This window comes from Strix aluco, chromosome 30 (assembly GCF_031877795.1).
Source record: "Strix aluco isolate bStrAlu1 chromosome 30, bStrAlu1.hap1, whole genome shotgun sequence".
NCBI lineage: Eukaryota > Metazoa > Chordata > Aves > Strigiformes > Strigidae > Strix > Strix aluco.
Genome location: NC_133960.1, coordinates 874,442 through 899,446, shown reverse-complemented (window position 1 = coordinate 899,446; position 25,005 = coordinate 874,442). Strand labels below are relative to the sequence as shown.

General features: G+C 61.1%; 4 protein-coding genes across 5 annotated transcripts; 3 read left to right on the top strand and 1 right to left on the bottom strand.

The window, feature by feature from the left end:
- The first annotated feature begins 366 nt into the window (after nt 1–366).
- Nucleotides 367–6,878, top strand: HJV (hemojuvelin BMP co-receptor). 2 transcript variants are annotated; one of them, XR_012621208.1, is made up of 5 exons: nt 367–662; nt 2,528–2,692; nt 3,717–4,219; nt 4,744–6,354; nt 6,512–6,878. XR_012621208.1 is itself a non-coding variant. In XM_074809706.1 (4 exons), the coding sequence occupies exons 2-4, from the start codon at nt 2,596–2,598 to the stop codon at nt 5,362–5,364; spliced, it is 1,221 nt and encodes a 406-aa protein (XP_074665807.1). In that variant the 5' UTR covers nt 367–662; nt 2,528–2,595; the 3' UTR covers nt 5,365–6,878. The 2 variants fall into 2 exon arrangements, 1 of the variants encoding a protein (XP_074665807.1); XM_074809706.1 differs by having other exon boundaries at nt 4,744–6,878.
- A 140-nt stretch (nt 6,879–7,018) lies between these two features.
- On the top strand, nt 7,019–10,764 carry LOC141916861 (uncharacterized). The gene is made up of 2 exons (XM_074809708.1): nt 7,019–9,675; nt 9,787–10,764. The coding sequence occupies exons 1-2, from the start codon at nt 8,974–8,976 to the stop codon at nt 9,937–9,939; spliced, it is 855 nt and encodes a 284-aa protein (XP_074665809.1). The 5' UTR covers nt 7,019–8,973; the 3' UTR covers nt 9,940–10,764.
- A 3,358-nt stretch (nt 10,765–14,122) lies between these two features.
- On the top strand, nt 14,123–17,836 carry TXNIP (thioredoxin interacting protein). Its single transcript, XM_074809413.1, has 8 exons — nt 14,123–14,597; nt 15,557–15,629; nt 15,731–15,878; nt 16,203–16,305; nt 16,422–16,678; nt 16,767–16,923; nt 17,020–17,168; nt 17,269–17,836. Exons 1-8 carry the CDS (start codon nt 14,348–14,350, stop codon nt 17,302–17,304), a joined length of 1,173 nt encoding a protein of 390 aa, XP_074665514.1. The 5' UTR covers nt 14,123–14,347; the 3' UTR covers nt 17,305–17,836.
- A 3,524-nt stretch (nt 17,837–21,360) lies between these two features.
- On the bottom strand, nt 21,361–23,549 carry POLR3GL (RNA polymerase III subunit GL). Its single transcript, XM_074809275.1, has 7 exons — nt 23,345–23,549; nt 23,099–23,228; nt 22,590–22,658; nt 22,410–22,466; nt 22,207–22,280; nt 21,965–22,078; nt 21,361–21,876 (listed from the first exon to the last, which is right to left on the bottom strand). The coding sequence occupies exons 1-7, from the start codon at nt 23,462–23,464 to the stop codon at nt 21,790–21,792; spliced, it is 651 nt and encodes a 216-aa protein (XP_074665376.1). The 5' UTR covers nt 23,465–23,549; the 3' UTR covers nt 21,361–21,789.
- Between the last annotated feature and the right edge of the window lie 1,456 nt (nt 23,550–25,005).

Genomic DNA, 25,005 nt, shown 5'->3' with positions numbered 1-25,005 from the left:
AAGCAACGAGAAATACGGCTGAAAAAGGGTTCCTGTGAAAAAGCATTTTTCCACGGGGACTCACTCCGCAGGGGTGCAGGCAGGGGGTCGCGATATCCCCCAGGGAAGGAAAACCAGGTAGCTCCAAGGAAACGAGCTCCCGCAGCCCCACGAGTGACACTACCCCACGTCACCGTGTAGCATCACCCAGCCCCAGGGGGTCTGGGGGCTCCCACCTTCCCCCCCCGGGCTCCTCTGCCCCCCTCCCTTGCCGCACACCGTCTCCCTCTGCCCCCTCCGCTTGTTGTTCTTGGCTGGGTTTTAGCCTGTCTAAATTTAGGCGGATCTATTTCAACACCCATCCTCTGCCCCGCGGGGGGAAGAGGACGGAGCAAAGGTAGCCGGGGAGGAAGAGCAGGGACCGCGGTGCCCTGCGGTGGGGTCTGCTCCCCGCGCCCCCGGCCGGGCTTTCCGCACCAGCACCCTGGAGTTTATCCAGCTGCGAGGCCATGGAGGTGCCCAGGACTGAGGGTGGCATTTTCCCGGCTGCCAGCCCGTGGATCTCTCTGGCTGTCACCTGGGGTAGAGCTGGGTGACAAGGACACGCCAGCCCTTCTGTCCGCCCGGGAAGGAGCTCCCTGCACCGGGAGCCAGCTCGTGTCCGGAGGAGGAGGCCAATGCAGGTGAGTGGGGCTGCAGGGACGAGGATCCGAGGAGCAGGACTTGGGTGCTGGCACCCAGGGGCGCCCCAGGGTCCGGTCCCACGTGTAGGTGGCCCCAAACAGAGGGAGAACCGAGGTGCCCCAAGCACCCCGACTGCACAGCCAGACGCCAGCCCCCTCCCCATCACCTCAGGCTCGTGGAGCGTCTCCAACGGCTGCTCCCACCTCTCCCAACCCCAGCGGGGTCAGGACACCCCAAAAAAATTCCTGCTGCCTGCAGGACCCATGGCAGGGCCTCTCCCTGCCCCGGCCGGAGCCACCGGGCTCTGCCACACATTAACCAGCTGTTTATCCACCAAGCGTTGCGCCAGGGACAGGTCCCCTCCGCGTCACCACCACCGCCGGGGGACTTGGTAGTGCTGAGGGGTCACCAGCTCCCGTGAGCCCCAAGAAAGAGGCTCAACCTGGTCAAACAGGGGAAGAACAGGTAGGGTGGGATGTGACAGCAAGTCCCGGGCGTCGGAGGAGGATCGGAGCACGCGGTCTGCCTGTACCTGGCTCACCAGTACACACCAAATTCCCAGTTCTGGGACTCGTGTCCCCCCACCCCCCAGGGCTGCAGAGACCACTTTTCCCCCCTTCCAGCACGGTCGGCTCAGCTCGTCCTGGCTGCCAAGAGCGGCTGGCAGCCAGAGCATCGCCAGCAGGGCCGAAGCACGTTTCCACCCCGGACATCTGCCCCGTTAGCCATTAATCCAGCTGGCGGGGGGGCCGCCAGCACTGGGCTACGCCACCGTGCCAGCCAGTACAACCGATGGTGGTTGTTTGACGGCCGCAGCCACGGCAAAGGGAGCTGAAAGGTGCTAGACGGGGTTGGTAGGACTGTGATTTCTCCTTTTTTGAGAAAAAGATGAGAATTCAGACTCTTCTCTGCCCCCCCCCGGTGGCAGCTTACACTTACTCGCAATCGCAGTGTCGGTAACATCGACTCCTTGGGCTGCCCAGGGGACGAGGCACAGCCACATCCCCCCCAGCATCAGCCTCTGGCGACTGGCACCTCACACAAGCTAAAGGGGACAGAAAAAAAAAAAAGCAATTTCACATAGAGCAGTTTCAAAAGGACCTTTGCAAAAGGCTATTTGACTAACAAGTGCCTACAACCAGCTGTTAAAATAAGCCACCAAGAACTCAAATCCCCAGCCCTGACGAAGCACAAGGGGAGTTCAGTTTTTAGCGTGGCTGCACCCCCCCCCTGCCGCAGCCCACTGCCCGGGGGGGGGGTGTGTGTGCAGCTCCTTGCACCCCCCCTCCAACCAGCTCGAGCCCCCCAGCACCCAGGGAGCAGCCAGAGCCGCAGGCGCAGCGAGAGGGAAAGGTGGAATGTGGCTGAGAGCACGTTTCCCAGCTTTGAGGGAACCTGGACGCAGGTTTTTGGTGGAGCAGGAGGTGCTGGTATCACCCGGGGGGGCTGGTATCACCCGGCAGTGTGCTCCAAACCCTCGCTTTGGTGGGGACGGCCGCAGGCCAGAGGCAGCCCACGCTGCTCCCGACACGCAGGACAGTTTGGGTGCTCTCCGCACGCCTCGGCCGCTCGCATCCCTGCCGTGAAGTCCCTCACCCATCCCCTCCTCGGGCAGCTGGAAGCTTTAACTTTTTTGACACACGCAGCTGCCTCGGGGTGGAAGATGAGAGTTGCAGTGGTTGAAAGCAGTTTGCAAAAAACCCAAACCCTCCAGGATTTTGCTCAAAAGCTGCCTCCCGCCGCGGGGCAGCAGCGCAGCCCAGGCCTGCGGGGTTTGGCAGCTGCCTGGCTGCTGGCAGCTCCGTCCCTGCAGCGGCTGGTGTTTGCTGGCACCTCTCAGGTCCCACCTCTGCTTTGCTTCCAGGGGACCTGCTGAATGAAGCGGAGACAAGCCAAGGGGTGAGCAACCCCCCAGGCTCTGCATGGATTGGAATGGGGAAACCTGCCCGCAGTAAGAGCCCGGGGCAGCTGGAAAACCCTGGCTTCTTCCTCCTCCGAGCTCTCTTCCTCCTCCTCTTCTGCAGGCATGGTAAGGAACCGCGTGGGCAGAGCCGTGCCAGAGCCCCATCCCTGGCAAGGGCACCCGTGGGAGCTGCGGGGAGGGTACAGAGCTCCTGGGAGGGGACCGCAGCAAGCGGATGATCCTCCCCTTGCTGCCGTGAGGGTCGGGCAGTAGCAGAGCCCACCACAGGCAGCAGGGAGGGCAGGCAGCGTGGCCACCAGCATCACTAGCCCCTGCCAGCGCAGCCCCCTGCCCTGGGAGAGCCCTTCAGAGCTCCGTGAGCTCCCAAGATAAGACAGGGCACCGGCGAAGCCCAGCGAAAGGCACCGTCACTCGGGCCCTCGCTGCCCTTCGTGCACCCCAGGCACTACCAGGAGGGCTCAGACCCGCAGCCTGCAAACCCCAAATTCACATCCCAGCGCCTTGCCCTGCCCTCCCGCGAGGGCAGCCATCCCTCCTAACCCCTCTGCTTAACGAGCTAAGCGATCCCTGCCACGGCGAGTTCGTTAGCTCTCCGGGAGCGGCGGCACGTGGCCTTCTGCAGCACGGCGAAATCACGTTTGAGGGGCAGGATGTCCCTGGGGCAGTCGAGCTTCTTGCGAAAGAGCAGCCGCACGGCCCAGCCAAGGTTGAAATGGGAAGAAGGGGTTTCCCAGCTCAGAAATTCCCGTTTGTCCCCTGGCAAGCCTTGGGGCGAAGAATCTCTGTCTGAGCCACGTCCCAGGGCCACAGTCACAACTGCTGCCCTGGCTCTGGGCCGCGCTCGCGCCCCAGGTACCATCTCACATCCCAGTTGTTTCAGGACACCCCTTGAGCCCCGTGTCCGCCCTCTGTGCTGTTTCGGCAGCGGGCAAGCCTGGGTTCATTCCCCTCAGGTCATTTAAACTGGCCACTGAGTTCGTTAAAACGGGGAGAGAAGCGCTTCCAGAAAGCATCCCCATCGTGAGATGCGGACGGGCCAGACGGCGGGAGGTGGTGGGAGGGGAAGGGGCTGCCCCTCCCCACTCCCACAGCTCTAGCGGGATGCTCCGAGCCGCCCCGTCTCTCCCAGTTTCTTCTCAGTGCAAGATCCTGCGCTGCAACTCGGAGTACGTGGCCGCCACCCTCAACCTGCGCGGCTCCAACAGGAACGCGGCGTACTGCAACGCCCTCCGCTCCTACTCCCACTGCACCCGCAAGACGGCTCGCACCTGCCGCGGCGACCTGGCCTACCACTCCGCCGTCCACGGCATCGAGGACCTCATGATCCAGAACAACTGCTCCAAGGAGGGGCCCACATCGCCGCCCCGACCCCGACCCCCGGCCCCCAACCATCAGGGCTTCGAGTCTCTCGATATCTGCAACTATGAGAAGAGTTTTCTCTACAAGCACGGCCAACCCCCCAGCTACCAGCACTGCGCGGCTTTCGGGGACCCCCATATCCGCACTTTCCACGATGACTTCCACACTTGCCGAGTGGAGGGCTCCTGGCCTCTCTTGGACAATGACTACTTGTTTGTGCAAGCAACCAGCTCTCCGGTGGCGAAGGGCTCCAACGCTACGGTCACCAGCAAGGTAACGCTCGTGCACGGGGCTTGGCAGCAAATCCGCTCACCTCCGGGCTGCAGCGATGGCTCAGGGCGCTCCCTGCCTTCCCTGAAACTGCTGGGGAGGGCAGCGATGGCTTCAGCTGAACCCAGGTGGGAGCAGGAATGAAGGTCTGCAGGAACGAGTGGGATGAAGGTCCTCGAGGGGCCTGAAAACGCTCCCGTTGCTGCCTGGGGATGGGTTACGGCGTGGTCTGGGGTTACCTCCACACACTCCATCCGGGCTTGGCTCCGTTGCAGTTTTCAGTGGTTTAAATGGTCTTAAAGAAAGAAGGAGACAAAGGAAGGGAAGAAGGAAACATCGCTGCTCTCCCCAAAGGGCTGCAGCAGCGTGGGAGAGGCGGTTTGGGGGCAGAGGGGGTGCATCAGTGAGGCGGATGTGTGCGAGCTGCTTCGCCCTCCCCTCGATAGCCAGTGCCTGGGGTGGGGACCCGGCCACGGCTCTGACGCCCGGCAAGTGAGATCAAACCCCTTCCGATCTCCTCTCCGCAGCTCACCATCATCTTCAAGAACATGAAGGAATGCATCGACCAGAAGGTCTACCAGGCTGAGATAGACAACCTCCCGGCAGCCTTCGAGGACGGCTCGGTGAACGGGGGCGAGAGGCCGGGCGGGAGCAGCTTGGCCATCCGGGAGCGCAGCCCCGGGCGGCACGTGGAGATCCGCGCGGAGTACATCGGCACCACCATCGCCGTGCGACAGGCCGGCCGCCAGCTCTCCTTCTCCATCCGGGCAGCCGAGGAGGTGGCGCGAGCCTTCACGGAGGAGCAAGACCTGCAGCTCTGCGTGGGAGGTTGCCCCCGCAGCCAGCGCATCTCCCGCAGCGAGTGCTGCCGCGCCCGCGAGGCGGCCGAGACGGCCCGGGCGCTCTGCAAGGAGATGCTGCCCGTGGAGGACGTCTACTTCCAGTCGTGCGTCTTCGACGTGGTGACCTCCGGGGATGCCAACTTCACCATGGCGGCTCACGGGGCCTTGGAGGACGCCAGGGTCTTCCTTCCCAACACCGAGAAACTCCACATCTTCCAGGCTGGGGCAGGCTGCCCGCGCGTCTCTTCTTCCTTCCTCCTCCTCCTCCTCACCTCTGGTCTTTGGGCTGTTTTGTTGCACTTTTAACTCTCGCTGGCATCGCATCCAGCCGGTGCAGAGGGGTAACCCGAGAGAGCTGCTGACTCAAGGCCCGTGCCTGGCAGCTCAGGAGCGGGGCCTTACCGAGGATCAAGTGTCGCTGCAGCAATAAGGAATCGGAGGCCCAGACCTCTGGGGAGGGGAGCGCGGGAGATGAACGATGGTCAGACGCTGTTTGCATCCACGGTTCTCGCACCTGGTTCCTCTCCTGAAGGCAGATCACAGTTTTTTCTGTTGGATTCCAGTGCATTTCTTTTTTCTAAAGACGAGGACATTGCATCCGTACCAAAGAAAAAGAAACACACGGGGTGAAGACACACTTAGGAAACCTCTCTGCCCCTCAAAGCCTTTCCATAAACTGGCTTTACACCTTTCTTCCAGCATTACTACAGCAGACTTTTACTCAGGAACCTTACAGATTCAGAAATATTGGGCTCAAAGCCCAGACCCCGGGTTATCGCAGTCCAAAACTGTTGCTTGGTGGATTTGGGGCCCCTTGGCCCAGCTGCTCCCCAAGTCACGCAAGAGACGAGCAAGGCACTAAGCTGGTTGTCGGAGAGTCGTGACCAAGGTTTGAGCTTTCTGAGCTAGAAATCAACCACCTCGTACTGTATTCTCCTCTCTCTGGATTAGTAACGTGCTAATTTCCAGCGCTGGGAGCTGCAGAGTGTCAGGTCTCTGACATTTCAAGCTACTGTTGCTATTTTTCCTTGTTGTCTTGGCACATGTCTAGGACTCAGTATAGCCAGTTCTGGACTTTGGACCAGCGTTGAGTTTCAGTGAGGAAAAATACCCCTTGGATTCCTCTCCCTTGGGCCCAACTTTCTCTGTCCCTGTCACAACCCCGTTCAAACGCAGCCCAGACTGTGTGTTTCACTTGCAAAAGAGAATTAATAATGAAAACGTGGAGCTGGCAAGAAGCCGTACGACTCTATCGATGAGGAGGGGAGCTGCTAGCAGCTGTACATAAATACAGAGGTGAGGCCACGTGAGATGTTTAATATATTTAAGAGGTTTTAAGGAAAGCAGCCAGAGTTCTATATGCTAAGAAATATTTTCCTTATGCAAAGAGGTTTGTTTGGTTTTTTTAATAAAGAGGGCTCACATTAAAAACTTTGCCATTCCTGTCCCATAGGAAGAGCCTGGCAAAGCCCTGTGGAGGCAGAATGGAGCTGGCAGACACGGGGGGAAAGAATTACAGATCATCCAGGTACAGAGGATCTGTCGAGCCGTAAGGGGAGGTTTTACAACTCATGTTTCAGTATTTCCGCAGTTTCTTTGGTCAGTTTTGGGTTGGTTTTTTTTTTTTCCTCTGGTTCTTCTGCCAAGGGCACAAAGAGTGAACACAGAAAGGTTTCTCAGATGTCTCAGCACACTTCCTCCTCCGACACTGCACTCAAAGCACATGGTGACTAGCGTGAGAGTTTCTCTGTTTCTTGTACGGTGCTCTCGCTAATCCCTGGAGGTTTTTACATTAAAGGTGTCTATTTTTGAAGTCCTCATTTCCTGTCATCTGTCTCTTTATTTCTTTGGTCGGCAGCAGCAGGTGAAGATAATAATATCTCGCCTTCCACCCACGGCTCCTTTTACTCTGGGGCACTTTGTGGTCTATATATACACGCACTGACTGAGCAGGAGCCAGCCGGCCTCGCTGCCGCGCTCCACCGCGTCGCGGGAGGCTGCAGGTCCCCGCGGTAGCAACGTTCCCCCCGGGGATAAAACCCTCAGGAGCCCTGAGGAGGCTGCAGGGCTGAGAGTGCCGGAGCTCCTCCCAGAAACAGGATTCACCTGATCCAGGTAGCCACCTCCAGGGTGCCACACAGCGTCGCCGTCAGATTTAGCGATGCAAAATATAATTATCCTTTAGATTTGGGCCAACGGAGCCAATCAACAAGAACGCCGTGGGGAAAGGGGGGGCTTGAGATGAGGATCTCGCTGGCTGATGACCCTTGGAGGTCAGTGGGGGCCACACTCGCCCCCCAGCTTCGTGGCACCTCCACAGTCATAAAATGAGAACGGAAGAGCCCCCAGGGCCCACCAGCAACGCGAAGGTGGGGAGGTGGGGAGGTGGGGCGCACGGGCACGGCAGGGAAGCGGCGCAGCGGAGCCTGGCCCACCACGTGTCTCGTAGCATTGCGTTAGCTCCAGCCCCACCGAGGTGTGTGGCCAGGGCTAAGCCGGAGCTTTGCAGGGGCCTGTTTTCACTCTTCCTAACCTGCTCACGAACGTCCCACCCGGGATGGAGACAATGAATTGGGCTCCGAGGGCTTTGCTCTCATTGGAAAGAAGAGCGGAGTTTCCTGGGTCTGCCTGTGAAAGGTGGAGTCAAGACCCCTCACACATCATCCACGTGGCAAACCCCAAAGCCCGTGAAAATCACAAAATATCTCAAGTTGGAAGGGACCCAAACGGACCATCGAGTCCAACTCCCTGCTCCTCGCAGGACTAACCAAAATTAAACCACCTGACTGAGAGCGCCATCCCTGAGGAGAGGCCTTTGGCCAGTGCTCTCTGGGAAAGGTGAGCTGGACCATCCTGAGCAGCTCATGGAGGTGTCATTCTGGTTGCAGCGGGTACTGGGGAGTCACAGCGCATCACAACCAAGGCCACCCCCCCCCCCCTTAGATGCCTAAACCTGAGCTGCAGCCTGGCTGGGGTCCAGCAACGCCGAGGGAACGTGCACAGCGTTGAATGGGTTTGTGCCCGTTCTCATCATTGTTCTGCGCTCTGCATCCTCAGCTTAACGATTGCAGAGGAAGCAAGACCTTTCAAAGACGTGCTAAAGTCTGCAAGTAGAAGAGAGACCTTTCCACCCCTGACAGATTGCAGTCTGAAATAAAGAAGTGGAACGTAGGCGTGGATCCAAGCCCCACTGATGTCAACAAGAGTATTTCCATTGACGTCAGTCGACTTTGGAGCGAGCCCTTAAATTTCCTAGCGTGTGTCACCTGCTAAAAAAGACAGCGGCAACACCGGCCAGCATTTTCAAAAGCGAGCCCATTTTGGGCCATTTTGAATCCAGATGCCCAACTTGGGCGCTTGGAGCAAGGGAATTCCCAGTCCTGGGCTTTGCTTGTCCTGGTAGGTGGTTGTCAACAGCAGCCGGCACCGGGTCTCGCAGGAAGATGTGAGAAGTCTGGGACAATCTGCTCCTCTTACATCCCCTCTCACTCTGATTTCTAGTAGTCAGAGAACTTGCCAAGGCCTCGGGGCACGAGGTGTGGTAGCCAAACCTGAATCTTCATTAGCAGCTGCTGCTCCGTGTGCCAGAAACCAGCCTGGTCACCAGAGGTGGCCGGGTTTGCCGGCTGCCGGTGCGGCGGGGAGGGCACGGAGCCGCGTACGCTGGAGCTGCCAAACCTCTAACCTGCAAACCAGAGCTCTCCAGACCAGGAGCAGGTCTTCAAAATGGTTTAAAAACCACCCGAACGTGTGTGGCTTTTCTCAGCACGTTCCCTGCCGAACGCTGGCAGGTTTTGTCAGCGAGGTGTGAAGGCCAAAGGCGAGAACTTCCCCCACCAAGTTCAGGGTTCGATTCGGCTTCCTCGTGTTTGTAACGGCCAACGCCTCGAGCAGCGACACCGGCCGGGAACAGGAATGGGGACAGTGGCTGAAACGGGCACGTCTCGGTGTGGAACGCTTCCTCCCTCGTTTGGCATGAAAAATAACCTCAAATCACAGAAAGAAAGAAATATTGCCAGCGGCATTGGGGCAGCAGAGGCACAGAAGCCGGATCTCTGGAGGCCCAACCTCCCCGCGTCCTCACGCACCGGCACGCGCTGCGGGTTTCTCACAGCCATTCCTTCTTCTCGTAAACACGTAAAGATTAACATAAAGATTACAAATACACACGCTCAAAACACGAGGAACTGCCTCGCAGCGGCCGCATTTAAACGCAGCTTCACTTGCCTCCTCTTAAACTTTGTACCCGGGGCTGGGCAGGCCAATGCACCGGTAATGATACACCAGGAGCATGAACCTGTCGTCAGTGGAATCCAACCGACCAGCCCGCAGGGGTGGGGGGGGGAAAATCCCTCCCGTGTCATTCCCGGCGAGGCCTCTAGATGTCCACAGAGCCCAAAATATGGGAAGGGCTTTGGTGGGGCGGCCCGGGCGATGCCCACCCTCACCCCAGCCACCCCCAAACGCTCCCCTCAAGGTTCCAGCGTTTTGGCCTCGTTGCCCGGGAGATCAGTGAGGGTGAAGGAGCTCCGGGAGGGGATTGTGTGTGTCGTGTGTGTCCCCCCCCCCAATTTTAGCCACCCAATCTCGTTCTCTAAATTAGGGAGCTCCTTGGGGGTGAGCATCTCCATTAGGATCCCCTTGCTCCCAGGCACCGCCTCAAACACCGCCTCAGAGGAGCTTTGGCTGCTGAAAAGTAAGAAAACTCCCTTATTTCTTTGTGTCCAGAATCTGCAGAACCTGCCGGGGCCTTTCAAGGGACAAATGGATGAAGCAGGAAATGTTTTGCTTTATGATACTTTTTCCTCCCTTCATAACAACATATTTAAAACCCAGCGGACACCACAGAGGACCTGGCGGGTTGGCTTGGCAAAGAGATGAGCTGGAAGAAGCTCTTTTAGAAGAGGAAGGCTTGGCCAACGGAGCCGGGAGCCGCGGGTTCCGCCGGCCCTGCCGTGCGCCGGGAGCCCGGGAGGGGTCACGCTCTCCCAGCTGGAGGAGAGAACTGGTGTAAGGGAGCTTTCCTGCCCAGACCAGACGACAGACACAGGACGTCCCAAACTCTGAATTCAAATTCCTCCTTGTTTACGGATGACTGAGTTCAGTCTCTTATCACAGGCTGCTGACACTTCGCTGTGGCTTTCCCCTTCCTCTGTTGCAAAACACAAGCTGGCCAGAAAAGAAGTGAAGAAATCCCACCAGGGCAAAAAAACATCTGCCAGGGAAGGGCTTTTGCATCGCGCTCCTCGGCAGAGGCTGGAAACTCGGGGCTTTGGGGGGTGAAGTCCTCACGCCCGAGCCCTGAGGGGACTTCTCCCCGTTCCGCAGGGATGGGGAAGGGGCAGAGGGGATCCCGATCCGTGATACGGCTGCCACAAAGCGTTTCGAAACGGAACGCAGCCTGCGCAGCGCTACGGAACACAGCGGTGACACACGCCATCGCTGCGGGCGAAAGCCACCAAAAAAGCTGATTTTGGAAAGCCCCAAGGGGGATCTGCCCTGAGAGCCTTCCAGCCTGTCCCCGGCAGATCCCTGAGGAGCTCTCAAACACCAGCCCCGTTCCCCTCAGCCACCCAGCGGTGCTGTGCCCCCGCCGCAAGCCAGGCACCACAAACCTTAACATCCTCCCCAAAACTGCTGGTTTGATTTAGAAACCGAAACAGAGAACGCTGCCCTCGCTTCACCGCCTGCTTTCAAACCTCGAAATCTCGGGCTGTCGAACCGCCGCCGTGGCCACAGCCAAAGGTGAGCAGCGAGAAGCCAAGCGTGGGACAAGCGGTGGCTTTCCAGGAGCCACCCCAGTCCCACAGTCCCTCGTTTTCCCGCTGCAGCCACACGCACCCGACGCAGTCAGCGGGGGATTTATTTATTACGTTCCCTGTACATAAACAACCTCGCAGAGGAAATGCCTTTTCCGCCCTGGCTCCCGCTCTCGACCGCACACCAGGCACACTCTGTCCCTTTGCTCGGGCCGTTGTGAATCCCTTCGCGTCCCTCTCTTCCCCCACCTCCCCGCCTGGAATTTGCTGGAAGCAACCATATATGGTGAAAAAAACGGGAGAAAACAGCACCGAGAAGCTGCAGCCTCCTGCAGGCACCCACCAGCTCTCCCAGCGGTTCAGGGTGGCAGCCAGTCGTCTGGCAGAGGGGACAAAGGCCAGCCTGCCACGAGAGGAGCGTGGCTTCTCCAGGCAACGATGGGTGGCAGCTCCCGATAAGCTGGACCAGGAAAAAACAAACAAAAAAACCAAAAAGGCTTTTATCTGAGTCAGGATTTTATTACTGGCAGGATTCAGATGGATGGTGGGAATAAGGGCAGTTTCCAGCAGGGCACGGCACGGCGCGTGGCGCTGGAAGCTGTTGTCGTGCCCAGTTTCTGCCTTACCCAATTCCTTCTCCGTGACCCAGGCAGCAGCCCCGGCTTTCCGTGAGTCACCTCAGGGCCTGGTTTCTTGCTCAGCCCAACCCTGCTGCTTTTGAACCCGGTTATCCCCGGCGGATAACGTTAGTCACGCAGCTCTCCTCGCTGTCCCTCGCCCCCGGCCAGGCACGCCGGGACGGGACAAGGCTCTGGCCACGCTCCCCGTCCACCCTCGGCAGCAGCTTTGCTCTCAGTGAAGGGGGGGGGGATCCTCCAACGATCCCCGTGGGAAATGAGCTGAGAGGGGGGCGAATGCCTTAAAAAAAATCCTTAGTGGGAGCAAGGAAGCCCCCCAAGAGCTCTGCCTAGAAATCCAAGTGGCTTCTCTTCTGGTGCCCTTGTTTTTAGAAGGAAACGTGAGGTTTTGATGCTTTTCTTTTTACAAGCTAAAATTCTTCATCGTTTCCAAAGGCCTTGCTTAACCCAGGGTGCTGCTCGCGTGGGAAACCTTGTGAACCAAGTCTCAGCCCTGAGGAAATTACAGCTGTTCCTTCTTCTGCAGAAGGGCCGGGGAGGCGTTTCCAGCCAGATAGAAGTCAGGAGAGCAAAGGGCAAAAGCTGACGGACAGATAAAGAGTAATTTGGAGAGGATCGGGGCTGTGGAACGTGCCTTGGACCGTGTCTTTGGCAAGCTCTTTGGTTTAGGACTCGATCGTCCTTTGACATTGCTGGAATGCGTTTCACTGTCCAAGAGCGAGCGGCCATGGGCTGGATACATCTTCCTTGGGAAGACGGGCACCGAAGGAAACCGGAGAGAGAGACCGTAAACACGGCTCCTGAGGGAATGCCGGGCGCAGATCCAGGCTGGGGTCTTTGGGATCAAATATCCCGTAGCTGGCAAGGCTGGAAAGAGAGCTCTCCTCGTTTTGCCAAATTAGAACAAATCCGCAATTCTTCCTTAATCCGGCACCCTTTTTTCCTAGCGCTCGGCAGGAGACAACGGGGCGAGCTTGCCGGGACCAGAGGCGGCAGGAAAAAGGTGCAGCTCCTCCATTACGTGCCTAATTGTGAAATAATTCTCTCCCAGTAAGGAGATTTGTCCTCAAGTTTGGCAGGCGAACAGTTTATGCCCTACAGTTTATCTGGCCGGTTTATCAGTTTATACTAACAGGTGTGAATTAACTCTGGGGAAAGGAGGGGATGGCAGAGAAAGAAAAGCACAGAGCGTGCCAGGAACACACGGACAAACAAGCTCCGAAGGACAAGGGAGACAACTCCTGACAAAAACACATCCCTTTTCCTCATGCGGGGTGGGGAGGGCTTGGAAGGCCCCGTTTATCCACTCCTGCTTTGTTGGGTGGCTCCAGAAATATTGTTCTCCCGTTTCCTCCACTCCCCGTGTTTTCCTGAGCTGTAAAAGCATTAAACAGCTTTTAAAACCAAGGGCAAAACAGCCCCCGCCTGTCAGGGAGGAATGTCTGCTCAGCAAAAATGATCTAGGAAGGGAAACTCGAGGGTTTCTCCGAGTCAAAAACCTCCTGTGGGGAACAACACGACTGTCCCCGCTCCCCAAATCCCAGCTGGAAAACTGGGGCGAGGGACCTGCCCCGGGCACGGTTTATGGGAAGGATGTGGTTGTTTGTTCTCTCTTAGACCACAGTAGAGTTGTTGACAAAGACAAATCCTTCATTTTCTAGGGCGAACGGCAAGAAACATCTAGACATGGCCATCTTAAAAATAAACATCTGCCTCAGATTTTATCACCAGCTACTTTCTGTCATGTCCCCCCCCCCCTCCGCCTCCTTCAAGACTCGAAGGATCCAGAAGGGGTTGTGGCGCTTCCCTTTTAGCGGGATGACGGCACGCTGCGGGGTATTTCTGGGAAGGACGCGTGGGGAGGGTCCCCGAAACGCAGCGGGCGGGGACGGGGCGCGGGTCCCCCGTAGGGTGGTCGTGGGGGGCTGTGGCAAGCGGCAGAGGTGGGTGAAATCCCCTCCACGACACCCCAGAAGGATGGAGAGAGGCCCCCAGGGTCAGGCCTCGATCCCCTACCCCAAATCTGTCCTTATTTACCTCAACCAATGCGGGGTGAAGGGGGGTACCACGGGGTGGGCTGAGGAAACGCCTCAGGCGCTGGCTGAGGGGAGGTCGGCGCTGGGGGGGGCTGTGGGAATAACCCCAGGCTGCTCTGGGTGGGGGGGACTGAGAAAGGGGGAAGGAAGCCCCCTGAGGGGTGAGGGGAGTAGCAGAGGCCCTGCCAAGCCGCTCCCAGTTCGCCCAGTACAGCGGCGCCCAGCCCAGTGGGTCCCAAACTGGGCACGCACCCGCCCTGAGGGGCTTTCCCCTCCCTCATGCCCGGGCCATTACAGCCCGTTCCGCGCGCCGCCATTGGCCGCCGCCACGGCCCGTCCTCGCTCCCCATTGGCCTGCGTCGCCGTCACTCCGTCCCCCTCACCCACCCTCCTCTCCCTGGAACACCAGCTCGCCGCTCCTTCACACGCTGTCCACGCTCCTCGCCTCGCGCGCTGATTGGCCGGCGGGGCTGTAAACAAGGCGGCGGCAGCCAATGGGAGCGCTGATCACGCGAGCAGCACGCCTGGCCACGCGCCCTCGGCGTGGAGCTGCTGGCATCAACAAGCGTGGGCGGGGGGTGGGCGGGGCGGCGGAGGCTATAAAAGGGCCGCGGTTGGTGGGGGCCGCTCTCAAAGCGCTGAGGGCAGCGAGCGGCGCGGACCGGCCCTGGCGCGCAGCAGCCTTGCCTAGCCCCTTCGCTTTTCTCAAGCGGAGGGTTAAATTGCCTTTTTTTTGACTAAAATCAGCCTGTCCCAGGGTGGTTTTTTTTTTTCCTCTTCGGGGGGAAAAAAAAAACTCCGCGGTTCTCGCCCTCGCTGGTTTCTCAGGAGCGTTTCCCCGCTCTCACCCTCAGCCATGGTGATGTTCAAGAAAGTGAAGACCTTCCTGATGGCTTTCAGCGAGCCTGAGAAGGTTTATTGCAGCGGGGAGAAGGTGGCCGGGCGCGTGCTGGTGGAGGTGGCCGAGGTCACTCGCGTCAGCTCCGTCAAGGTGCTGGCCTGCGGGGTGGCCAAAGTCAACTGGGCCAAGGGCCCCCAGCAGTGCAGGCAGGAGATGGAGTACCTGCGCTTCGAGGACGTCCTCACCCTGGAGGAGCAGCCCACTGGTGAGGGGCTGGGGCTGGGAGAAGGGAGTTGGGGGGGGCAAGAGGTGGTGGTGGGGAGAAAAGGGGTTGAAAACTGGCCATGGGCCAGCGGTTGGGGAGGCTGGAGCGAGTCTCCTCGGGGCACGCGTCGAGCGGGCCAGCGCTGCGCTGAGGAGTCGCGGTGTTTCGCTGGTGTCGGGGCTCAGCGCTGAGCCCGAAGTGGGATGGGACAGTGCCTGAATTTGAGGAGAAAACGAGCAAATTCATCGAAAGCTCTTGACGGGGCAGAGGACAACAGGTCTTGGCTGAGTCAAGTTCAAAGTTCGAAAACAAAACAAAAAGCTGGACAATCTGCTTGGTGGAGCAGAGAGAAGCCGTTGGGTGTTGGCTGGCAGCACAGGCAGCCGGGGTGCGTGCCCGCAGGCAGCGAGTACTGGCCGTGGCCTCGGTCGCGGAGGCAGGAGGGGCCGGGGGGGTGGTCGGGGGGCGGCAAGGGGAGGTCTCGCCCGAGACAGGGAGTTTTTGCTCCCTCCAGCAGCCTCCTTGTTTGGCCGGCTGCGGGGAAGGGGAGCGATAGGGACTTGGCAGAGTGTCCTGAGAGATAACCGGGGTGACGTCAAGTCCTGGGGATAGAGATACCGCCGGGGGGGGAGAAGTGGGTCCTCGATATTCCCGCGAAGTGGAAGTTGGGTGTGGCGAGGGGACGGGGCACTGAGGCGCCCCAGGACGCCGTGTTCCGGCGTCGGATGGGGATGTCGAAAGAAGAAGTGAGATGAAACAAGCGGCGTCTCCCTGCTTCGAGACGCCGGCGGCGGCGGCTCGGGCCGTTCTTGGGGGACAGGTGTGGGCAGCTCTTAGCAAAGAGCCTAACGCAGCTGGAGCCTGCGCGGCGCTGGGCTCCGTCACTGCGAGCGGCTCAGAGGAGGATGCTGGAGAACAGACCCGTGGCTGAGCTTTCCCTTCCCCTTTTCTCTTCCCAGATGGGGACGGCTCTGTCATCCTCAGACCTGGGAACAAATACGAGTACAAATTCGGATTCGAGCTTCCCCAGGGGTGAGTACGAGACAAACGCCGCCTCTGAAAACTAAATGAGGATTGCGACGGGAAATCCTCCTGTTGCCAGACGTGTCTAACGAGCGTCTCTCTCCCCCCAGGCCGCTGGGTACCAGCTTCAAGGGAAAGTACGGCTCTGTGGATTACTGGGTGAAGGCCTTTCTGGAGCGCCCGTCCGTTCCCACGCAGGAGATAAAGAAGCGCTTCGAGGTGATGGATCCCGTGGACGTGAACACTCCGGAGTTGCTGGTCAGTGCAGCTTCACCGGGGGAGGTTTGGGTGTCGTGGGCGTTTCGGGGGAGAAAAGCCCCTGGGGAGGGTCAGGCCGACCTCTGTCGCTAAGGCTCCTCTAATAGGCTTTGCTGCTGAGCGCGGATTAAATACTTAGTCCTTAAGAAGTCCTAGTTCCTCGTAGATGCGCCGAGGCAGCTGAAGCCAGGCGCTCGCTCTGCTTCCCCTCGGCCGCGGGACGCTCGAACCTGGTGGGGGACCGGCAGCTTCTCTTGCAGAAGGAGGAGCGGGGTGGGGACGGCGGGCGGGTTTCGCCCGACTAACAGCCTCCTTCCTCCGCAGTCCCCGGTCGCTGCCAAGAAGGAGAAGAAGGTGACTTGCATGTTCATTCCCGACGGGCGCGTGTCGGTCAGCGCCCAGATCGACAGGAAGGGCTTTTGTGAAGGTGAGGGGAGAGAGGGGCGGCGGGACGACCCGCACCTGCGCGTCTCCGGCTTAAAAACCTCCAGAGGGGGGAAAAAAAAGAAAAAAACCCAATCCCGGTGATGCTTCTCTCACCAGGTGACGAGATCTGCATCAACGCCGACTTCGAGAACACCTGCTCCCGCATCGTGGTGCCCAAAGCCGCCATCGTGGCCAAACACACGTACCTGGCCAACGGGCAGACCAAGGTCTTCGCCCAGAAACTCACCTGCGTCCGCGGCAACCACATCATCTCGGGCTCCTCCGAGTCCTGGCGCGGCAAAACCATCCGCGTCAAGAAGCTCAAACCCTCCATCTTGGGCTGCAACATCCTGCGCGTGGAGTATTTCCTGCAGGTGAGCCCCTCGCCGCCTCGTTAACCCGCCTCGCTTCGTTAGCGAGCCCGCGACCGTTCCCTCACGCTCCCGCTCCTCGTCCCGGCAGATTTACGTCAGCGTCCCCGGCTCCAAAAAAATCCTCCTGGAGCTGCCGCTCGTCATCGGCAGCCGCTCGGGCATCGGCAGCCGCAGCTCCAGCATGGCCAGTCAGACCAGTTCCGAGATGAGCTGGGTGGACTTGAACCTCCCGGACGCCCCGGAAGGTGAGTTGTGCCCCCTGCACCCACCCCTCGAGAGTTTTTGGGGGGGGGATTTAAGGCGGGTTATGATGGGGGGGAACTGACGGGGTCTCTCCACAGCCCCCCCGTGTTACCTGGACATCGTCCCCGAGGACCATCGCCTGGAGAGCCCCACCACCCCCCTGCTGGAGGAGTCCGACAGCTTCGACAGCCCCATCTTCATGTACGCCCCCGAGTTCAAGTTCATGCCGCCGCCCACCTACACGGAGGTGAGGAGGGGGGGCCTGTCCTGTGCTGGGGCAGGGGGCCCGTGCCGAGACAGGCCGGCGTTTAGGCTTGGGATTAATTAAACTTTGGTCTCGGCCGCAGGTGGATCCTTGCGTGGCCAACAACAACGTCCAGTGAGCGCCGCGGCGCGGAGGGGGGGGGCAGCGGCTCCGCTCCCGCTTTTCCTGGACTCTGGAATTCCGCCGGTGCCGGACGCCGGGCAGCGGTGAGGGCTCGGCGCGCGCGGAGGAGGAGGAGGAGGAGGAGGAGGCGCCGCCGTCGCTACCGAGATTTGGCCTTGGTTGGGCCCAGAGGCCCCGCGGCGGCTCGGGGAGCCCAGAGGCTGAAAAACCGGAGAAGGGGGGAGAAGAAAAAACCCCCAAAATGTCCCAAAAAATCACCGTTGTGATGCCTTCGAGCCGCGGTGCCAAAGCCGGGGGGGGGGGTGTCGGGGCGGATCCCGGCTCCAAAACCCACCGGCCGCCTCTGGCAGCCGCAAGGTCAAGGTCGTGAAGAACTTTTGTACTGTTTTGTATTTTTTTTCTTTTTTTTTTTTTTGAGGGGAGGGAGGGAGAAAAATTTAAAAAAAAAAAAAGTCTATTTTGTACTATTGATGCTCTGTGCGCCCCTGGGGGGCGACGTTTTTAATAAAGATGGAAACGAGCTGGTCCTGAAGCCTCTTGGACTTGACCTTGGGGTGGGGGGGGGGCCCAAAACGGCCTGTGAGGGCCCTTTGGGTGCGGCCGCTCGTTAACGGGGCAGCTGCTAATTATGTTCTCACACTCCCCCCCCCAGTGTTCTTGGGCTCTGCTCCCCAAAAACCGTGAGGGGAAACTGAGGCACGTGGGGGGGGACCAGGGGGCCCCCCCCAGCCCTTTTTTTGGGGGGATGTAGGTGAAAGGTGACACCTGGGAGAAAAACAGCCTTGACCTTGGGGGGGGGGGGCTCTGCGCCCTCACCCCTCCCCGACTTGGCACCCCCCTGCCTCAGTGTCCCTGGGGGGGGGCTGGGCCCTGGCTGCCCCCCAAGTGGGTGAGGGGTCAGTCCCAGTATGGGTGGGGGGGGGCTGAGCCGGGGGGGCCCCCCCAGGGGTATTGTGAGGCCTCAGTCCAGCCCAGGCCATATGGGGGGGGGTTATTTGCAGCGAGCTGGGGAAGCAGCGAAATTGGGCCAAAAATAGTGATTTCCTAGGGAAAAAAAAAAAGGGGGGGTGCGATGTCCCCCCCCCGCGCTGGCCCCAGCTCTTGGCACGAGGCTGGTGCTGGCCCCGGCCCAGCTGGGACAAAGGGCCCGGAGAGGGGGGGGGGGACACACACAGGGCCGGGGCCCCTCCCCACACAGGCAGTGGCAGGCGCTGCCAGCGCCTGCTGCCTGTGCTCCTGCCCACACTGCCCACACTGCCCGCATTCCTGCCAGTGCTCCTGCCCACACTGCCCACACTGCCCGCATTCCTGCCTGTGCTCCTGCCCACACTGCCCACGCTCCTGCCCCTGCTCCTGCCCGCACTTGCCTGCACTCCTGCCTGCACTCCTGCCTGCACTCCTGCCTGCACTGCCTGCATTCCTGCCCCCACTCCTGCCTGCATTCCTACCTCTGCTCCTGCCCACACTCCTGCCCACGCTGCCTGCTTCCCTGCCCACGCTCCTGCCTGCATTCCTACCTCTGGTCCTGCCCCTGCTCCTGCCCACACTCCTGCCTGCATTCCTGCCCACACTGCCCACGCTCCTGCCCCTGCTCCTGCCCACACTTGCCTGCATTCCTGCCTGCACTCCTGCCTGCACTCCTGCCCACACTGCCTACATTCCTGCCCATGCTCCTGCCTGCATTCCTACCTCTGCTCCTGCCTGCACTCCTGCCCCTGCTCCTGCCTGTGCTCCTGCCTGTGCTCCTGCCCACGCTGCCTGCTTCCCTGCCCACGCTCCTGCCTGCATTCCTACCTGTGCTCCTGCCCTTGTTCCTGCCCACACTCCTGCCTGCATTCCTGCCCACACTCCTGCCCCTGCTCCTGCCCACACTTGCCTGCATTCCTGCCTGCACTCCTGCCCACACTGCCTACACTCCTGCCCATGCTCCTGCCTGCATTCCTGCCCCCACTCCTGCCTGCATTCCTACCTCTGCTCCTGCCCACACTCCTGCCCCTGCTCCTGCCTTTGCTCCTGCCCACGCTGCCTGCTTCCCTGCCCCCACTCCTGCCTGCATTCCTACCTCTGCTCCTGCCTGTGCTCCTGCCCCTGCTCCTGCCCACACTCCTGCCCCTCACAGTTTTCCGTCTCCCCTTGGTGACTCGGGGCGGCTCTGGGGGTCCTGGCCGGGGGGATCTGTCACACTCAAACCCCCCAAACCCCCCTGGGACCGACCCCCACCCCCCCCCCCACCCCTTCCGCGGGGGCAGCGGGAGCCCCACGCGCCGCCGGGGAAACTGAGGCACGAGCCTGGCCCGTGGCGGGCGGGGGGGGGGGTATGACACCCCCAAATCCCTCCCCAGCTCCTTTCCCAGGGGATTTGCAGCAGCTCCCCCCCCCCCCCCCTCACCCCGGTCCCAAATTCCCCCTTCCCACACCGGGGGCTGGAGGTGGGAAATCGCCACCTCCTGGAGTCCCGTGATGGGGGGGGGGGGGGGGGCGCAGGAAGCGGGGGCGCAGGCGGGAGGGAACAAGTGTCGGGTTTTGCTGAGCGGCCGCTTCTGGTCGGGGATTTTTTTTTTTTTTTTTTTTTTAATCACTCGGAGCCTGAAAATCCGCCGCAAACAGGAACCGGCCGGGGGAGGGGGGGGGGGCGGGGGGGGGGGGGTGGCAGCGCTTCCCCATCACATGAGCTTCATGTGAGCGACCCCGCCCCGCCCCGGCCTTGGCCCGTCGCACAAAACACCTCCCCCCCCCCCGAAAAACACCTTTCCCCCCCCAAAAAAAACCTTTTCCCCAGAAAAAACACCTTTGCCCCCCAAAAAAAACCCACCTTTTCCCCCCAACACTTTTTCCCCCCAATAAAACACTTTTCCCCAAAAAAAACCCTTTTCCCTCAAAAAACACCCTTTCCCCCAAAAAAACATTTCCCCACCAAAACTTTTTCCCAAAAAACCCCACCTTTTCCCCCAAAAAAATCACCTTTTCCCTCCAAAAAATCACCTTTTCCCTCCAAAAAAAACCTTTTCCCCAGAAAAAACACCTTTCCCCCCAAAAAACCCACCTTTTCCCCCCAACACTTTTTCCCAAAAAACCCACCTTTCCCCCCCCAATAAAACTTTTCCCCAAAAAAACCCCCTTTCCCCCCAAAAAAACCCTTTTCCCCACCAACAAAACTTTTTCCCCCAAAAAATCACTTTTTCCCCAAAAAAAACCTCACCTTTTCCCCCAAAAAAAATCACCTTTTCCCCCCAAAACCTTTCCCCAGAAAAAACACCTTTCCCCCAAAAAACCCCACCTTTTCCCCCCAACACTTTTTCCCCCCAATAAAACACTTTTCCCCAAAAAAAAACCCTTTTCCCTCAAAAAACACCCTTTCCCCAAAAAAAACATTTCCCCACCAACAAAACTTTTTCCCCAAAAAAAACACCTTTTCCCCCCAAAAAATCACCTTTTCCCCTCCAAAAAAAAACCTTTTCCCCAGAAAAAACACCTTTCCCCCCAACACTTTTTCCCAAAAAACCCACCTTTTTCCCCCCAATAAAACTTTTCCCCCAAAAAACCCCCTTTCCCCCCAAAAAACACCTTTTCCCCAGAAAAAAAAACCCTTTTCCCCACCAACAAAACTTTTTCCCCCAAAAAATCACCTTTTCCCCAAAAAAAGCACCTTTTCCCCCCAATAAAACATTTTGCCCAGAAAAACCACCTTTCCCCCAAAAACCACCTTTTCCCCACCAATAAAACCCTTTTCCCCCCACAATAAAACACCTTTTTCCCCCCAAAAAACCCACCTTCCCCTCAATAAAACTTTTCCCCCAAAACCCCACTTTTCTCCCCAAAACCACCTTTCTCACACCACTTCCCCCCCCCCCCCCCCAGAACCCAGAGCTGCCCCCACAGCCCTGGGACAACGTGGGGGCGGGGGGGGGACACACACGGTGCTGCTGCATCCCCTGACTCCAGGAGCTGGGGATTTGTACACACAAGGGCGCAGTGTGAGAACCCCATTATCCCCCCACCCCAAAATCCTGGGGCGGGGGAGGTGAGGCCACGGGACAAGACAAGCTGGAAATACACAAATCCACTTTAATCCACCCAAAATTTGTTTTTTAAGAAAAAATAAAAATCATAAATGTTAAAAAGCTGCTGCAAAAAAGGGGGGGGGGCACAAGGGAGGGGTTTGAGGGAGCCCCCCGCCCCCAAACTGCCTCTGGAAGGGACGGTCCTACCCACCGCTGGCTTGGGGATAAACCCGGGGGGTCCTTCCCCCCCCCCCCAAAAAAAAAAGTTTGGGAGCCCCGCGGGACCCCCCCAGGTTGGGGGGAGGGGGGTGTCCCCATGTCCCCCCCCCCCATCCCTGGAGCACCAGCACCACCTGCAGGCCGCAGGGGGGGACACAGGGGACACCAGTGTCTGTATGGGGGGGGGGGTGTGAGAGGGGCCCCCCCGTGTCCTGGGGGGGGGACAGGGGCCCCCCCGTGTCCCCCCGGGGGGGGGGGTGTCAGTAAACGGCCTCGTCCATGTTGTCGTCGCTGTCGGCGCCGAAGTCCTCCCCGTTGTCGAAGTAGGACATGATGTAGTCGGTCTCCTGGGGGGGGACACACACGACATGGGGGGGGTCAGGGGTGTCCCCAGGGATGTTCCCAACCCCCCCGTGCCCCCCCCTCACAACTCACCTCCTCGTGCTCCTCCTCGTCGTACTCCTCTTCCTCCTCTTCCTTCCCTTCTTCTTCCTCCTCCTTCTCCTCCTCCTCCTCCGACGTCACCTCCTCCTCCTTCTTCTCCAGGCTCTGGGAGGGGGGGGGGGAGCCCCCACAGTGTTAAACGCGGGGGGGGGACACCCCAAAATCCAACCGGGCCACCCCAGCGAGGACACCCCCCCCCCCCCCACCAGGGGACGAGCCTTCGGCCTCGTTACCTCCAGCTTCTTAATGGCCTCCTCCTTGTCCAGGGCGACCCGCTGCTTGCACTTGGGGATGAGGATGGTGGTCCCTGGGCGGGGGGGGGGGGGCAGAGGGCAGCGTTACCCCCCCGGGGGGGCAGAGTCCGGCCCCACGGAGGGGATGGGGGGGGGGGGGGACACAATGCAGGGGGGGGGACACAATGTGGGGGGACACTCACTGCCTTTCCGCAGCCGCCGCACCCGGATCTTCAGCTCCCGCGGCAGCCGCCTCCAGTCTGTGGGGCAGAGCGAGGGGCTGGATCAGGCCCCCCCGCCAGCCCCCCCCCCCGACCCCCCCCCAGGTCCCCAGCCCCCCCCCCTCGGTCCCCTCTGTCCTGTCCCGTCCCCCCCCCCCAAACCTGGGTTCCAGTCGATGGCGCTGTCAACGGGGCTGGAGATCTGGTACTTGTCTGAGTAGCGCTCGATATCTGGGGGGGGGGGCGATAAGGGGGGGTCAGCGGGGTGTGGGGGGGTCAGTGGGGTGGGGGGGTCACTGCGGGGGGGGTGGGGACACTCGTGGGACACGCAAGGAAATGGCTACAATGGGGCCGGGTGCTGCGGGGCTGGGGGGGGAGCACGACACATCAGTTTGGGGGGGTCACAACAGTGAGGGGGGGGGGGTCACGAAAGTGGGAGGGGGTGTCACAAAAATGGGGGGGTGTGTCACAAAAAATGGGGGGGGTGTCACAAAAATGGGGGGGGGGCACAACGGTGTGTAGGGGGTCACGAAAGTGGGGCTGGGGGCTATGGGGAGGGGGGGGGGGCGCTATGTAAGAGCGTGTGTGTCCCGCCGCTCAAACGGGGGGCGCGGGCGGATCGGGGCGGGGGGGGGGGGGGGGGGGGTCGGGGTGTGCCCCCCCCGCGGTACCTCTCCGGGGCGCCCCGGGTTTGACGAAGTAGGGGAGCCCCTTCATGGCGCCCCGCAGCTCCTGCTTCAGCGCCAGCATGTACTCGCCCTCCTCCCCCCCCGGCAGCGGCGCCGCCCGGTGCTCCAGCGGCTGCGGGGGGGGGGGACACACACACACACACATGCAGCGAGTGCGCCAGGGCTCAGCGCCCCTGGGGACCCCCCCCTCAAATCGGGGACACCCCCCCCCCCCCCTTAAGGACTTACCGGGAAGAGGGGGGAGGGCTGGAGGGTGGGGGGGGGCAGCGCGTCCCCCTTCCCGATCCCCACCGCCTCCACGTTGAAGGTCATTTGCCCGCGGCCGCGGCCCCGGCCCCGACCCGCCATGGCTGGGGGGGGGGGGGCCGGGGGGGCGCTGGGGATGAAGCGGGGGGGACGCACAGGGCAGCCCCCCCCCCCCCCCCGGTGGTGTGTGTCTGCCCCCCCTCCCGCTCCTCGCACGGCGCATGCGCGGCCACGGCACCTGGCGGTGACGCGAGGGGGCGTGGCCGCGCGCGGCAGCGCGGGCGCTGATTTGTGGGGGGCGGAGTCAGTCAGAGGGAAGGGGCGGGGCGGGGGGAAGGAGGGAAGGGATGAATGAAGGAGGGAAGGGATGAATGAACGGGACGGGGGGCGGGAAAAGGGGGCGCGGAGGCGCCTCTGCCCCCCCCTCCGCCCCGCCCCGCTGCCCTGGGGCGTCTCAGCGCCCCCCCCAGCCCCGCTCCCCCGTGGCCCCCCCAAATCCCCAGGGCCCCCCGCCCCCGTGCTGTGACCCTCCCCCGACGCTGCCCCACGGCCCCCGTGACCCCCAGTCCCGCTGCCCCACGGCCCCCCCCAATCTCCGATACCCCATGGCCCCCCCCAGCCCCACTGCGCTGGGCCCTCCAGTCCCGCTGCCCCATGCCCCCCCCCCCCCCCAATCTCCGATACCCCGTAATCCTCAGCCCCGCTGCTCTGGGACCCCCCTCCCCGTGTCCCCAGCTCCCCCGCGCTGTGCCCCCCACTCCCGCTGCCTTGTGCCCCCCCCCCGCCCCCCCGCGCAGGCAGCTCGGCGCAGCGGGTTCGTCGCTGCCTGCGCCGCCGGGTGATTCATCCGGCTCCAGCGCTCCCCGCGCCAGCGGCTGCCAAAAATAGCGATGCAGGGGGGGGAAAAACCCTCCAAATAACCTCCCCTGCCTCCCCCCCCGCACTCCCCGCCCCCCCCTCCCGCCACGCCGGCGGCGGGCCGGGATGGCGGCCACCGGCCGATGTCCCCGACATCTCCATCCCCGGGACACCCGGGACCGGGACCCGTCGCTGAGGGATACCCCGCTCCGGTTACCATGGTAACAGAAGAAGGGATGGGGGAGAGAAAGGGGTTGGGGTGGGGGGGGGGGTCCCCTCTCTGGGGTGTCTCCCCTAACGGGGGGGGAACGGTGCAGCCCCGAGTGCCGGGCCCAGGCTCGGTGGCAACGGGGGAAGGCGGGGGGGGGGGGGCGGTTCACCAGTGGGGGAGATGAACTGGGGGGAGTGGGAAGGTTGGTGGTTTCTCCCCCCATTTTCTTGGCTGGTCAGAGGAGCGGGATGAGCTGCCGTCACCATGGGAACCGTGCAGGCAGGGATGCAGGAGGGGGTGGGGGTACGGGCAGGGATGCAGGGGGGATGCAGGACAAGATGGGGGGTGCAGGAAGGGGGCGGGGGGTACGGGCAGGGGATGCGGGTACAGGCAGGGGCTGCAGGAGCGGGGGGGGGGTACGGGCAGGGGATGCGGGGGAGGCACAGGCAGGGGATGCAGGAGGGGGATCAGGCAGGGGGAATGAGGGGTACAAGGAGAGGGTGCAGGAGGGGATTTGGGGGAGCACGGGAGGGGATAGAGGCAGGGGACAGGCAGGGGGGGGTCACAGGCAGCG